Below are 13,748 nucleotides of genomic sequence, written 5' to 3'. Positions count from 1 at the left end.
AGACCATGGCACGGAATTGGCCCTCCTGGACTTAAAGAACCAAATCACCAAAATAATGGACACCGGAAAACCAGCCCTCCTACTTCTACTAGACCTATCTGCTGAATTCGACCTCGTAGATCACAAACCTCTCACCTCCCACCTCTTGAGTGCAACGCACTTCTCTAACCACGCCACCTCTTGGATCACCTCTTTCCTAGAAGGCAGAGCTATGAAAGTATTCTCAGACACAGCCAACGCCACGCCCACCACCATTCACTGCGGTCTTCCACAGGGTTCCTGCACTGCCCCCACACTCTACAATCTGTTCACCAAACCCCTTTTTGACAAACTTGACTCCCTCTGCATAGCTTATACAAACTATGCTGATGACACTTAAGTCCTCCTCCCTCTCACTGGCTCCTACGATCACGACTCAGCAGCACTCTTTGAAATTTACTCCACCATTCAGGCTTGGATGGCCACAAACGGTTTATGTCTCAATGGAGACAAAACCGAGATCATCATCATTGGCCCAAAAGAAATTTTGAACATACCCGCCCCCCATCGAGAACACCACCATCCCAGTCTCCACATCTGTAAAGACCTTAGGAGAACACCTAGATGCCACTCTACCCATGAACAAACAGGTCAATGCTATTGCCTCTGCCTCCGCTCACACCACCAAACTAATAAGCGCCGTCAAACCATACCTAACCAATCAGAACTTTTTATTTTATTTTACATTTATAAAGTGCTCACACAGCCCGCAGGCATCGAGGCGCTGTTACAGGAATTTTTTTATTTTTTTCTTAGTTGCGTAATTGTGTTTTTTTTTTGTCTTAGTTACGTATTTATAACACGCTTAAACACCCAGAGGTTTCTAAGCGCGGACCCGGGGATTGAACCGGTTGTTGCTTCGTGTCGTCTTGCTTTCAAGACGCGCACGCTGCCGCTGAGCTGTCCTCCCGGGACAACTGCCTCTCCATCGCTAGAGCCACCATAGGCGCCAAGCTGGACTATTGTAATACCCTCCTATTAGGCACCTCTGAAAAAAACGTAAACCGGCATTCCAACAGTGCAAAACAACGCGCTCAGAACGGCCCTCAATATCCCTAAGAGAGACCACATTACCCAAGCTAGGAGAGATGCTCACTGGCTTCTGGTTAAGGAACGAATTACGTTCAAGACTCTGACCTTAACCCACAAATGCCTTAGCCTCACTGCCCACCTATCTCTCCGAAATCATCAACCGCAACACCTCCACACGCACAAGGACACACCATACCAACCTTCTACACATACCCTCGGTCAAACGAGTGAAAGCTGGAGGTATAGGCTTCCCCTATCAAGCCCCCAAACTCTGGAATGCCCTCCCCACCATCCTCCGGGCCGAAACATCCCTCTCCACCTTCTGCAAAGTCCTCAAGACTACACTATTCAATTGACACAACAGCTATGCACACAGAAACATGTAACCAAGTATGCCCTGTATTTCCTAATGTAATTAAGTATGCATTTCCTGTAATGTACCTACAATGTTTACTCATGTATCTAACTGCTCATTTAATCCACTGTAACCAGCAATGAAGCTTTCTGCAACATACACAATGTAACAGCGCCACGATGCCTGAGGGCTGCTGCACGCTTTAAAAATCCTAATAAATAAATACCAGGAAGTGATGTAATTTGACCCCACCCCAAAGTGACATCACGGGAAGCGATGGAACACGATCATTTACCCCGTGATAAAACAGAAAGTGGTCACACATAGCATTGTTTCTAAGTACACTATGAAAAATATGGTTACAATATGAATGCAACGCAAGATAAATTTCATACAAAAATGGATCACCATATGTATCGGCAGAAAAAAGCATGCTAAAACTGCAACTTGCAAAAAGCAAAATATATAGTGCGAAATGGATGCTTATTCTACTCTAAATGCTTATTGGAGGATTGTGTCTGCATTGTGAATTTGAGGTGATTAAGAACAGAATAAATCAGGGACTCACCCACTGAAGTGTGCCTGAAATAAATCTTTAATGAGTCTAGCAATTAATGTTTAGAATTCCAGAAAGACAAATGATTTGTTATTCCTATTCTTTCTTATTTAGGGTCACTACTCCCTAATTTTTTAAGAAGCCTGCACAAGAAAGGCAGCCGCTCTAGAAACAAAGAGGCACATGGCATTGGCCACAGCATAGGAGCTTCAATTAGTAAAAAAAGAAAAAGAAAACTTTTTTTTTCTCCAGGGGTAGCAAGGGAGACCAAAGGGGTCGCAAGTGCGAGCCCTGGCAACCCCTAAATGACGTCCCTGTAGGACTTTAGGAAAACTCCCCTAACAATCAGCAAAGAAGTTGCAGCACAAAGCTTCCATGATGCAACAGCAGTAGACCCGGTCACCGGATTCTTGGTGAGGCAGACTGAAGAAAGGACACTGGAGTGGATCTCGCAGCAGCTGTCGAGTGAAGAGGCTTCCAGCAAAGGATTCTTCAGGGTTCTGTGATTTTGGCACCTTTTGGGAGCACCAGTGAAGAACGATTACTGCCCGGCCAATTCGTCTCAGTTTCTCAGTCCTGAACTCTGGTGAGCGGGCTTCAAGTGTAATCTTGCCTTTCACGGTCCAGAATGAGTCCACCAACGTTCCGGGAGGATTCGATCTTCGGAAGAGGATGCACTGCACAGTGGCCAAAGGCCCCAGGGTATTGGCAGTTTGCAGCACGTGAAGGTCACAGCCTGTCGTGGGATGGCTTAAAATGAGGGTTGTCTCAAGACTGATTGGTACCACCAGTCTAAAGGCGAGAGTCATCCTCTTTGGAGTTCTCCTGACGCTTGGATGAAGAGGTCGGACAAGTTCTTCTGTTTCAGGGGTCAGCTTGTCTTCACCTCAGGATCCATGCCTTTTATGCAGGAGCCCAGCCAATCAGCACCCGTGCACCATTCAATCTCTGGGTGGTGGTAGTCAGGATAGCCGGCCCCCAGTTGGAACTGGTTCCAGGCAGGCACACCAGAAGACAAAGAACACCAGAGTTTCAGAGTCCTCCCCCTGTCGTGTCCTCACAGACTGACTGCAGCCTTGGCGGGCTTCACAAAGGATTCCTGCTGCTCCCACACATAGCAGAAGAAGGACCAAGCAGGGACAAGCAAACAAGAAATGACAAAGGTTCTGCTGAAACATCCCGAACCGGAACAAAAGGGCTGCCTTCGCTGCTGCAGAGTGCCTAGGAAGCGTGGGGTATCTGTATCGGCCTTGATGGCCTGTAGGGCTTTGTCCTCTTTCTTCCCAACCGGTCCACCTCAAAAGACATATCCACAACCTTGGATTGCACCTCAGGATGAAAACTTGTTGCCTTCAACCAGCCCTGGCGTCTGAGAACAGCTCTGTTCCCCATTTGGCGAAAACCGGTGTCCGCGATGTCTAATGCAACAGTAATGACAAGGTCCGAAGCGGCCTCCCCTTCGTGCAACAGCACCAGTGCCTACTTCATTTCCAGGCAATCCTTTTTTGGAGGAGCCCAGAAGGGATTTTTCAACATCAAAAGGCCATCTACTCAGATGTCGTCTAGCATAGGGATTGAGTCTACTGACTTCCTGGAGGCTTCACACATTTGAAATAGGAAACCCTTTTTTCCGTTGATCCTCAGGAACCAGGTCGAATAGCTTAACTGCACGTGTTAAGAGTGCATGGAAAGAGCATATTTCATCTGGAGGTGAGTCATGCAAGGGCAGGTCTGGTGTTTTACGATGGGATTAAGTCGTCCTAAACATCCATTTGAGTGCCCATAGCCGTGTCTGTGTTGTCACAACCAGTATCAGTGAGGGTAGCTACTGGAATGGCGAACTGAGTAACTGGCCGAGCAGGAACTAAATCCCCTGTTGAAGGAAATGCCGGAGGGCTCCTACTATGGGCTCCTTGAGGGGCCCGGAAGAGGAAGTCGATGTTGTAGTTCCGTGACCAAGGTCTGCATGGTGGATAAAATATTGAGCAAAAGGTCCCTCGGTACAGCCGGTGTGCCCAATGGGGCAGCAGGTATTGCAGTGGGTGGAACTGCAGGCATTGGAGGAGACTGAACAGGCAGATATGGCTTTGGCAGGATAGGATCAGGCTGTTCACTGATCTCCTTGTGGTCTGAGAATAAGGCCTCCAGAGGCTCTTCATCTGAGACCTCACCCCCTTGAAGTAATGTGGCAGGTGGTGCTGTAGAAGTCAACACAGAAGGAACCAGGGCGAAGAGTGGCTTGGCTTGGACGGGCGTTGGAAGAGAAGACAATGCTGGAGGCATTTCCCTGTCCACATTGGCCCCCCATGGAAACGTTGCAACTGCTGCAGCTTGTGACTGGGTTGGCAATGGTGCCGACAACAGTCTAGGAGGCAGAGAAACCATTGCCAATTTGGTGGAGACTGTAGTCGTGGACGGGGTAACCATCGACAAGGAGGTGGACGATTTCAATGGTTTTTGGACCATCAAGGGAGTCGACTGGGTTGTTGTTGGCGAGGTTCTAGATGTTGACGACTTAAGCGACTCGACAAACAGAGCGTAAATGGAGAAAACACTATGAGGTCCAACTCTGTGAAGGCTATAGGCAGCAATGCACAGCCTACCATAAGGCCTTGAAAATTGGCAAATCCCTTTTTTTTGCAGACTGCACTTGACGATCTTACCATGATCAGAGAAGGGGGCGGCACGGCAGGCCTCATTTTATTGGACCTGTCGACCGCCTTCGACAGGATTGATCATGGATGGGATTTTGATAGCCAGGCTGGAGGAGGCAGATTTTTCCGGGGCAGTGCTGGATTGGTTCTGTGCCTTCTTGGGTTCGCGTTCCCAAACAGTTTCCCTCTACCCGTATTGTTCAGCCCCGGTGGTGGTTACCTGTGGTGTTCCACAGGGCTCAGCCTTGTCCCCTTTACTTTTTCATTTGTATATTTGTCCCCTGATGACTCTTATTTACTTGTTTGGTTTCAGGGTCTTTTCTTGTGCAGACAATACCCAAATTCTGCTTAGACTGGACCCAAAACAGGTGGAGGAGAGCAGAAGGCTAAGAAATTGTTTGGAATCTGTCCGAGCCTGGATGGAGCCAAACTGGCTCAAGTTTAATTGTGGGAAAACGGAGGTCCTGATCACTGGTCCACCTGAGGCAGCCAGGGGATGGACCAACGATTTCTGGCCAGTGTCGCTTGGTCCTCTACCAGAACCAGCCAAAACAGTTCGTAATTTGGGCATCAAGATACCGGAAGCTTTGTCTATAGAGGCCCAGGTTAATACAGTATGTGGATTGGGGTTTGCTAAACTTAAACAGCTGAAGAAAGTACTCCCATTTGTCCCTGATAAATTCCAGGCTCAGATAGAGGCAGCGTGTGTAAATGGAAGCATTGATTATTTTAACGCCATATATTTGGCACAACCATCCTGCCGAGGGCTAGGCAATCTCTATGGGAATGGGGAACACGGAAGCACCAGCACCGTTATTAATGGTGCTGGTGCTTCCATGACGAGTCTGCCTACCGTGGCTGCTGTGCCCGGCAGGGTCAGACCTGTCGGGCACAGTGGCTCCGGCAGGCAGACTCGTAGTTTGCCAGTCCGGAAACAACAGTGCCGGTAGCTTACCAGCACTATTGTCTCTGGACCGGCAAACTTGTAATGAGGCCCTGTGTTTCCATTTTGTGGAAAAGGGTTATGAAATAACATTTTAATTCTACAGAGAAGAACTGATTATGTTTTACTGAGTATCGGGGCATCATATTTTTCTACTCACATTGATGTGCTCCACAAGCTCTGTTGTAAGCCTTTCTGCCAGAAGAGGAATTGTAGCAAATCCTTCATGCAGAAGAGACCTGTAACAAAATGAAAAATATCAAATTATAGACCAATTTCTATACGGTTCTTACACGCAGCAGAAATAAAAGGTACACAATTAGGACACATTCACATTCTGGGGGTTCTTTTTGGAAACTCTCTGAGCCCCCTAAACTTTTTACTGGCTTTCATGCTTTTTAGATGTTCTTTTTACTGTCAGAGGTGCTTCTACTGGAGCTCCCCTGCAGGCGCAAATCCCTTTTGGTGTGCTGCCCTTAGTAGCGAAATTGGCCACCATGGCACATGTACTTTTTGAGCACCCCGATGTGGTCCCTGTGAGAGACAGTAAGATGAGTAGGCTGGTGGCAGCTGCATGTTTTGTTTTTGAGTAAAGTATCCTGTAGCTGCTTGTTTCACCCCATCGGTTACCAAGTGTCCTTCTATGGTGGCAATATAGGTACCAAGACACTTTTAAAGATCTATGCTCTGGCCATTTGGTTTGCCTCCTTTCCTTTGTTTGGACTTTGCTCTACCCTTCTATTGTTGTATCCTTGCGTCTTGCCTTCCCCCGAAGAATCTTGTGCCAAGATTATCTTTTGCCTTCCAGAAGAATTGCTGTTCTTGCATTGCTTTCAGCACCAGAACTGGGAGTCTCAGCTGTCTGGCTAGAATTGACAGGCTGCAGAATCTTCTGCCTTATCGTGGGACAACATGTCTTGCGCTCCTGCAGCCGTTCATTGTCGGGGACTGCGCCTGCTGCCTTGTAATGAGCCTTTGACCTCAACTAAGATGCCTGTGATCTGCTGTTTTGAATTAAAAATTGCCTAGTATAAACCACATTTTTAAATAACTACAGTGTGTAAGTGTGTCCTTGACTAAAAGTGTGCTGAAAGATCTTTGTATTCAACTACAGCCCTGCTCCCTCCTAGACCAGACAGGTGGACTTTAGTAAAACTCCATATGGACTTTTGCTGATAGTGGACTTTAGTAAAACTCCATTTGGACTTTTGCTGATACACCGCTGGAGAATGTACATCAGTACATTTATTTGGGGGTTAATACAAACAATCATTATTCTGATAGGCCTAATTTGTTGTCAGTTACTTCCAAAACGCGTGTAGCCATTTCCCTAGCCAGAATTATACATATGGTAAATGTTCTTGTTCTTCTATTTTTACGTTTTTCAAACACAAGGCCGCTCCGCAAATACTCTATGGAGCTGAAACAAAAGCAATTACATCTGAGCTGTTCTGACTATAGAAGGCAAATCCTGGAAACAGCTATTGGGGTTGGCCGAAATCATCACCATAGCCATAATCAGACATGAATTAGGCATTACCTCATTGCACTCTCTATATCTGTGGAAGTTGTGTTTACTTTACGGAAAATGTCTCTTAGAGGCAAATGAAAATTATTTACTGTCTGTATTAGCATGCTTCTTTAAGATAACAAACTTGAGTGTTTTTGTAAAATGGAAGAAATCAGTAACTGATGCATTGAGTGCAGCTGATGTAAGTGATGACCTTTTGCTGAAAGATCCAAATCGTGCAAAGCAGAAAATGCTTTTATTCGATTGGAAAAAAGACAGGTGAAGCGGGTATCAAATATAAAGACTTTAATCAGAACCCATTTGCTTCTAAAGCCTTGGGTACGACTGAGGGATACTTGCTAAAGTGCCCTTCACCAAGACTTAGAAGCTTCTGGCTTCCATTGAGACTGAATCTATGGCCAACTGGATAAATTGTAGCTCGTCGTAATAAGACCACAATGAACGCAAATGAGTGTAGATAGTGTCATGAAGCGGCCCATGTGGAAGCTTTAATAGCCCACTGTCTCTATTTGAGTGAACAATGTAATGTATTTCTTAGAGCTCACTTTTTGCATTATCGAAATTTGGATGCAGATCATTTTTTGTCTCTAATTTTCTTAACTAATACAGACGGGGTGAAAATAGCTATAATGCATTTTTTAGAAAACCTAACTTGGGATGTAGTTGAATAATCACATTTCTTTTGTTTTTTTCCCCTCTTGTTTTTTTATCAGTTACTATTGGAGGTATACACTATTGATTAGATGACCATACAAATTAGTTGTAAGACAATATGAATGACATTTTCTACGTTTATGTTAAATATGTTTTCAACAGACACTCTCATGGATTAACTAATTGTTATAACATTTTCCCTTTCTATAAAGGGCGTACCTTTTTTATTATATGAAACAAATTAAAATGTAAATGCCGATGTGAATATGTTTGTGCATTGCAAATTTAATGAAAATGTCCTTCTTTTTGTTTTTATGTATAACATTGAAAAGTTGTGGAAAACAGCCAAATCAATAAAAAATACAAAACAATTAGTAAAACTCCCTAACATTTCCCATCACTGCTGTTGTTACTGCTGTACCCTTCTCATCTTGGCCACCTGAAAAAAGTTCATGTTCGTTCTGGGTCCAGTTGTTCTGGCCTTCTCATAATTGGTGCATGTCGCCATAAACACACTTCATATTTGGTGCAATTCTGTCACCCAAGGGCCCTCTAAGCACAGTGCAGGTTTTATTTTCCATTTACTGAAGGTTCTGGACCTTCTGGGACTCTACAATCCGAATTTGAGTCTGGAACCACAATCTAGTTAGTCCCAAATCCGACAGTCTGGGTGACCTCTGCACGATCTTTGGGCCCTCTCTGTCACTGCCCAGAGAGGGCCCAAAGATCGTGCAATCTATGGGCCCTCTTTGTCACTGCCTTCAGCCTGGGTAGCAGTCCCTGTGTCCTGTGTCCTCTCTCCCGTTGCTGGTCATCTCCTGACCAAGTGGATTTCTGGGCTGTGTGCGCAGTCCATCTTCAGGGCCCTCTAGCAGAGATTGAAATCTTCAGCGGGCTGGTTGTTCAGACTGTAGCCAGGAATGCATCAGGTCATCAAGTCTAGGTCTGCTTCTATTCTGGTGAGATCCCACAAAACCCCAGCTAGATGGGTGCTACCTCCTTCACTCCTGGGACCTTTTCACAATAACGAGATTGAACTATTTGTCTTGTTGAATCCAACCAGCATACTTTATTTATTTATATATTTATAGCACGCCGGAGCACGCAAGCATCAAGGCGCGTACAAAAACACATGGGCTGGATGGAGACGGGACAACGAGTAGTGAATGGCACCAGTGTCAGAATGAAGAAAAGGGGAGAGTCAAGTGCTCAGGGGAACTATTTGAAAAGAGCGGTTTTAAGCTGTTTCCTGAACTTTAGAAAGTTGCTTTCGAGTCTGAGATGGCTGGGTAGCTTATTCCATCTTGCAATAGCATTGGAAGAGAACACTCTGCCTAAACACATGGCTCTTCTGGAGGGGCCAACCTTCAGCAGGCCCTGATTTTCTGATATGAGGATACGACTAAGTTCGTACAGTGTGAATTGCTGTTTTAGATAAGCAGGAGCAACTCCATATAGACTAACAATGGACTTTTCTGAGCTTGTAACGCTCCCTATAAGTAACATTGACTTGTTTATGTGACCTAATGATTAATAAATTACTACAACTCACTCATCTAAAGCACTGCAATGCAGATAGTATTGTACTATTTACTACTTAACGATGGACTTTTCAGAGCTTGTAACGCTCCCTATAAGTAACATTCACTTGTTTATGCAACGTAATGATTATAAATGACTACAACTCACTCATCTAAAGCACTGTAATGCAGATACTATTGTACTATTTACTACTTTCAAAAAAATGTTAAACCTATGTTACACAGCAGTACAAATGACAGCTTTTAACACAATCAATAAATATATACATAAACAGCATAAAATATGCATTCCAGAAAGGAGGTAATCCCAGAAATAGCCCATCCAATCAAAGCAGTCAAACACACCCTGCCTCCAAAGCATCAATAGAACTACAAATCCCTCAGAATACAAATATTTTTTTTTTCTCCAGAAAATGGTAAAAAATATAATATATGATTCATTGTTCCCCTCCCATTATCAAATCCCATAAGGCCCCACAAATAAAGGTGTGTCCCAAACCAGATACAGACCTAAGGGCTTCCAGTACTTTGCAATACGTCAGTAGATGCCTAACGGTCTCAATTTGATCAGAGTGACATAAACGACACAGGCGAGACAACCTTGGGATGTTGTTCCAAGCACCCTTGATTTCCAAGGTCTTAACAGAGTTGGTTTTAATTATGAGGTAATCCCAGACCAATGTGTTGCCAGCTATTTTCTGATGTAACTCTGAAAGTGATCCTGCAAGGGTATATGCTCAGTAAATAAGCCACTATTGGACTTCGTAACAAGGTCCGCGATATACTGCTCATGATAACAAGCATAAACAGAAGCTCGCATAGCAGTTTTAAACCGTGGGAGTGACCAGCTTAAGAAAACGGCAGGCACCAAGCCCACCCATTTAGCAGCTATGTTATTAATACAGCGTAAGGCACTGCCCTGCATGAAGGCAGCCTTGTCCTGGCCAGCATTAAAAATGAATGAATTCAAGGTGCAGGCTGTGCATTCGCTAGTCTCCAGTAAATATTCAAGCAAGACAACTGCAGTAGGGCCTTGTAGGAAAAAATACCAAACTCAAGGAAAATGGTCGGCACCAGGGTGCGTGTGGGGCGGCGAAATAGCTTCTTGAGGAGAAAAGACTCCAATTTCACCATACCCTCGTCACTCACATGTTGCCAGCTTATCGGTCTGTATATAATAATAGGGCTAATCTTGGCAGTGTATAATTTTGCCAGGATCCCAAGAGAATAACCACCTCCAAAGCGGCCCAGTTTGCTCAAACACCCACAGACATGAGAACTTCTCAGCTTAACATGGTCCAAGTGGGAAATACCCTGAAGGCCAACATCAAAGTGGATTCCCAAGTATTTATTTTCACTGACCACCTCGAGTCGAGCTGCAATGTCATTACGGAGCTTTTATGCCCAGGAGGATGAAACACCATGACCTTTGTTTTGTTAATATTAACCACGAGTTCTAGGGAGTCCGAGAAGGTTTTTAACAGGTCCAAAGAGGCCTGTAGGCCATGCGGGGTAAGGTCGAGCAGTGCATTGTCATCTGCATAGCCCATCCATTGGAGGGTAAAGTTGCCCAACTTCAGGGGGATTGATAACGGATTGGTCAGCGCAGCACCCATGTCTGCTAAATATAAATTAAACAGAAGGGGTGCAAGAGTACAACACTGTTTCAGGCCACGGGTCGTAGATATCCAAGAGGAGGTATGACACGACTGGTTCAGTCGAACTTTCACCCTAGTGTCTGAGTGAAGGACGATGATCATAGCCAAAAGTCCAGCCGGAATATTCCATAGGGATAGTTTCTGACAGAGCTTGTTGCGATTAACCGAATCATAAGCAGCGCTGTAGTCAATGAATGCAGCATTGGCGAATAAGCCAGGCCTGTTGTCCGACCATCTGAAGAGCAAGGCAATTTGTTGTCGTACTCAAACCCCCTTGGAAGCCAGTCTGATTAGGCGAAATAAGCTTAGGCTCAACAGCCCATGTCCCAAATTCCTTAAGGAGCAAACAGCAAAGATTTTGGAAGAGGTATCAAGCATAGCAAGGAGGCGATAATTGCCAGGGTCAGAGCGGTCACCATTCTTCCAAATAGGGACAACAATACTGTCTCTCAAGGAGGTTGGTATAAGCTGGGATCCACCAATCCAATGGAAGAGACAGTCAAATGTGCTAGCCCAACTGTCAGCGCCTCTCTTAACCACGCACTGCAGATGCCATCAGGGCCGGGAGCTCGGGATGACTTGCTGCCAGTAATTAACTTCAGAATGTCATGGGAGGTACAGGTGTAATGCCATCAGCCCAGGCGCAGACTGGTTCCATTAATAGAAACATCACCTGCTCCCAGCATTTTAGTAAGGTACTCGACCCGGGCAGATTTGGGAGCGCCATGGAGGTCACAAACCATCGACCACCCTCCAGAATTGACATACATCATTAGTGAGAGCCAGGCCAACTATACTCCGCCATCATGCACATTCAATTATGTAACGATGTGGTTTTAGCCACCTCCCACTTACCACTTTTCTTTCAGAGCTAGTTCTAATGGTGATGAGGGTCTTTTCTACACCCTTTAAAGTTTTCAAGTATATTGTTGTTAAAATTGATTTTTTAAATCTGGTCTGGTGGACAGATTTTAGGAGGCCACTCTAGTTATAGTTAACAGGGAACTCTAAGAGGTTAGCCAAAACAGAAACAAGGAAGCAATGAAGAGCAGTAAAGGCTATTCTCAGGAGAGTGAAAGTCAGGTTAGGGGTCCACAATGAATCCACACAGTGAAGCAAACAATAATTCAATTTAGACGGGAACGCATAAAAATACAAATATGTGTCCTAGGCCTTTACACACATTAAAGAAAAGAAAACTAGCAGGTGATATTATCACATAATACTGAACAATAAACATATATATAGTCGCAATAGGTTCTTAAAATCCATTTCAATGACAAACAATCTCAGAGATAAGTAAATGATTGCAGTAAAGATGGAACCAAGTCACAAGTGAATTTCCCTAATTTCATCCAATCCCTAAGAAGAATGGGGCTTTGTGCCCAAAAGTCTCAGGAGCCACAATCCTTCTCCCCAGAACATAGTCTCTGTAGGTAAGTGATCATTGTACTTGTGTTGGTGGGTTGAAAGAAGATATTCAACAAGGTTACTAGGTAAGTAAATTGTGTTCTTATCTTTCAGAAGCTACTACCAAGGTTTGACGACCACAAGACAGTGAAATGGAATGTTAGGATACAAAGGGACTGATTCCCAATGTTATCCTATGGAGGACAGGGGTTTGTGGCGGGGGGTGGGGTTGCTGGAGGTTGGATTTTCCACCGTTGGTTCTGGTGAGAGGTGCCCAGGAGCTGCAGGTTTAAGGATTCTTCTGGTCAGGTCCAGATGCAAGATGCAGAAAGGCAAGATTCACCAATGACGGGCCCTGAAGACCCTCGCACATGGAAACAAGGCACAATCACCATACACGAACTGATACGCCAGACACGAAGTTCAATTCCCAAAATCTAGGGTTTATTGCAAAGCAAATAGTCTCAGTCGGCCGACCGGATCTCACGTCTCGCAACGTGTGTTACCCAGACCTTGTGAGACACAAGAGAGCAAGCATTCTACAACGGTGACATATATACAAAAAGACCATCATATTATCAGTTAGTGACACATCAAAACCGCCCATAATGTATCTTCTTTAGCAAGGGTTCGGTGATTGACAATTATGACGTGTATGACACCTTCTAAGACATTTATTCAGCAACAGTTGCAATCTGCGAAGGCGCAGACTCTATTCTTTGTTACAGAGAACATAATGCTCCTGTTCTGTGAGCGAGCTGTGTTAGTAGGAGAGACACATTCCAAGACCTACCATCTCCTAGTTTCTATTCGTGAGCTAGAGGTCAGCTCGATATAAAGGGGCCCAGAGAGGAGGGGCCGTGAAAGAGAGTATAATTCCTGCCTCTAGCTGTTTATTTCTGTTGTTTCTGCCGTTTCAGCGAGACCAGCTGGAACCTGCTTGGTGATTAAATGCCTTTCTGCTCGCTTTCAAGGACTCGTAAGGAAGGGAGGAAAACAATGTATTTCTGTCTGGGCTGGTTTCTCATATGTAACTTGTGGCCTCGCTCTGTGCTGGAGCAGAACTAAATTAAATTCATTTTTGCAAAGTGTTTAAACAGAAAAGCAAGAGAAAGCAAAAATGGCAAAATGGCGGATCCTGTATAAATGAAAATGGACGCTCTATGGTTATGCAGACAAGTCTGTTCTGGCGATGCTGGGCATATGATGTGGTTGGTTTTCGGCCAACAAAATATACCGTCTATGTCATGGTAGGGTATTTTTCTAGACTAACACCAATACAGGCCTCTTCAGGACACTTCACAGGATGGGGGAAAGGGAGTTCCAGCGATGGCCACCGCAAACAGACGACAGGAGCCGTCCTTCCAGTCATGGT

At 44.9% G+C, this 13,748-nt stretch overlaps 1 protein-coding gene across 3 annotated transcripts in view; it reads right to left on the bottom strand.

Annotated features, from left to right (window-relative positions):
* LOC138525816 (interferon-induced GTP-binding protein Mx3-like) overlaps window positions 1–13,748 on the bottom strand; it is a 948,323-nt gene that overhangs the window by 512,703 nt on the left and 421,872 nt on the right. For all 3 annotated transcript variants that reach the window (XM_069636042.1, XM_069636043.1, XM_069636044.1), the window contains one exon: window positions 5,740–5,818. In XM_069636042.1, the coding sequence (XP_069492143.1) occupies window positions 5,740–5,818 (79 nt within the window). The remainder of the gene's footprint in view (window positions 1–5,739; window positions 5,819–13,748) is intronic.

Source organism: Ambystoma mexicanum, chromosome 7p, assembly GCF_040938575.1.
Source record: "Ambystoma mexicanum isolate Mex_15411 chromosome 7p, UKY_AmexF1_1, whole genome shotgun sequence".
In the NCBI taxonomy this organism is placed as follows: domain Eukaryota; kingdom Metazoa; phylum Chordata; class Amphibia; order Caudata; family Ambystomatidae; genus Ambystoma; species Ambystoma mexicanum.
Note: the sequence above shows the minus strand (reverse complement) of the source record. Positions and strands in the feature narration are given on the sequence as shown.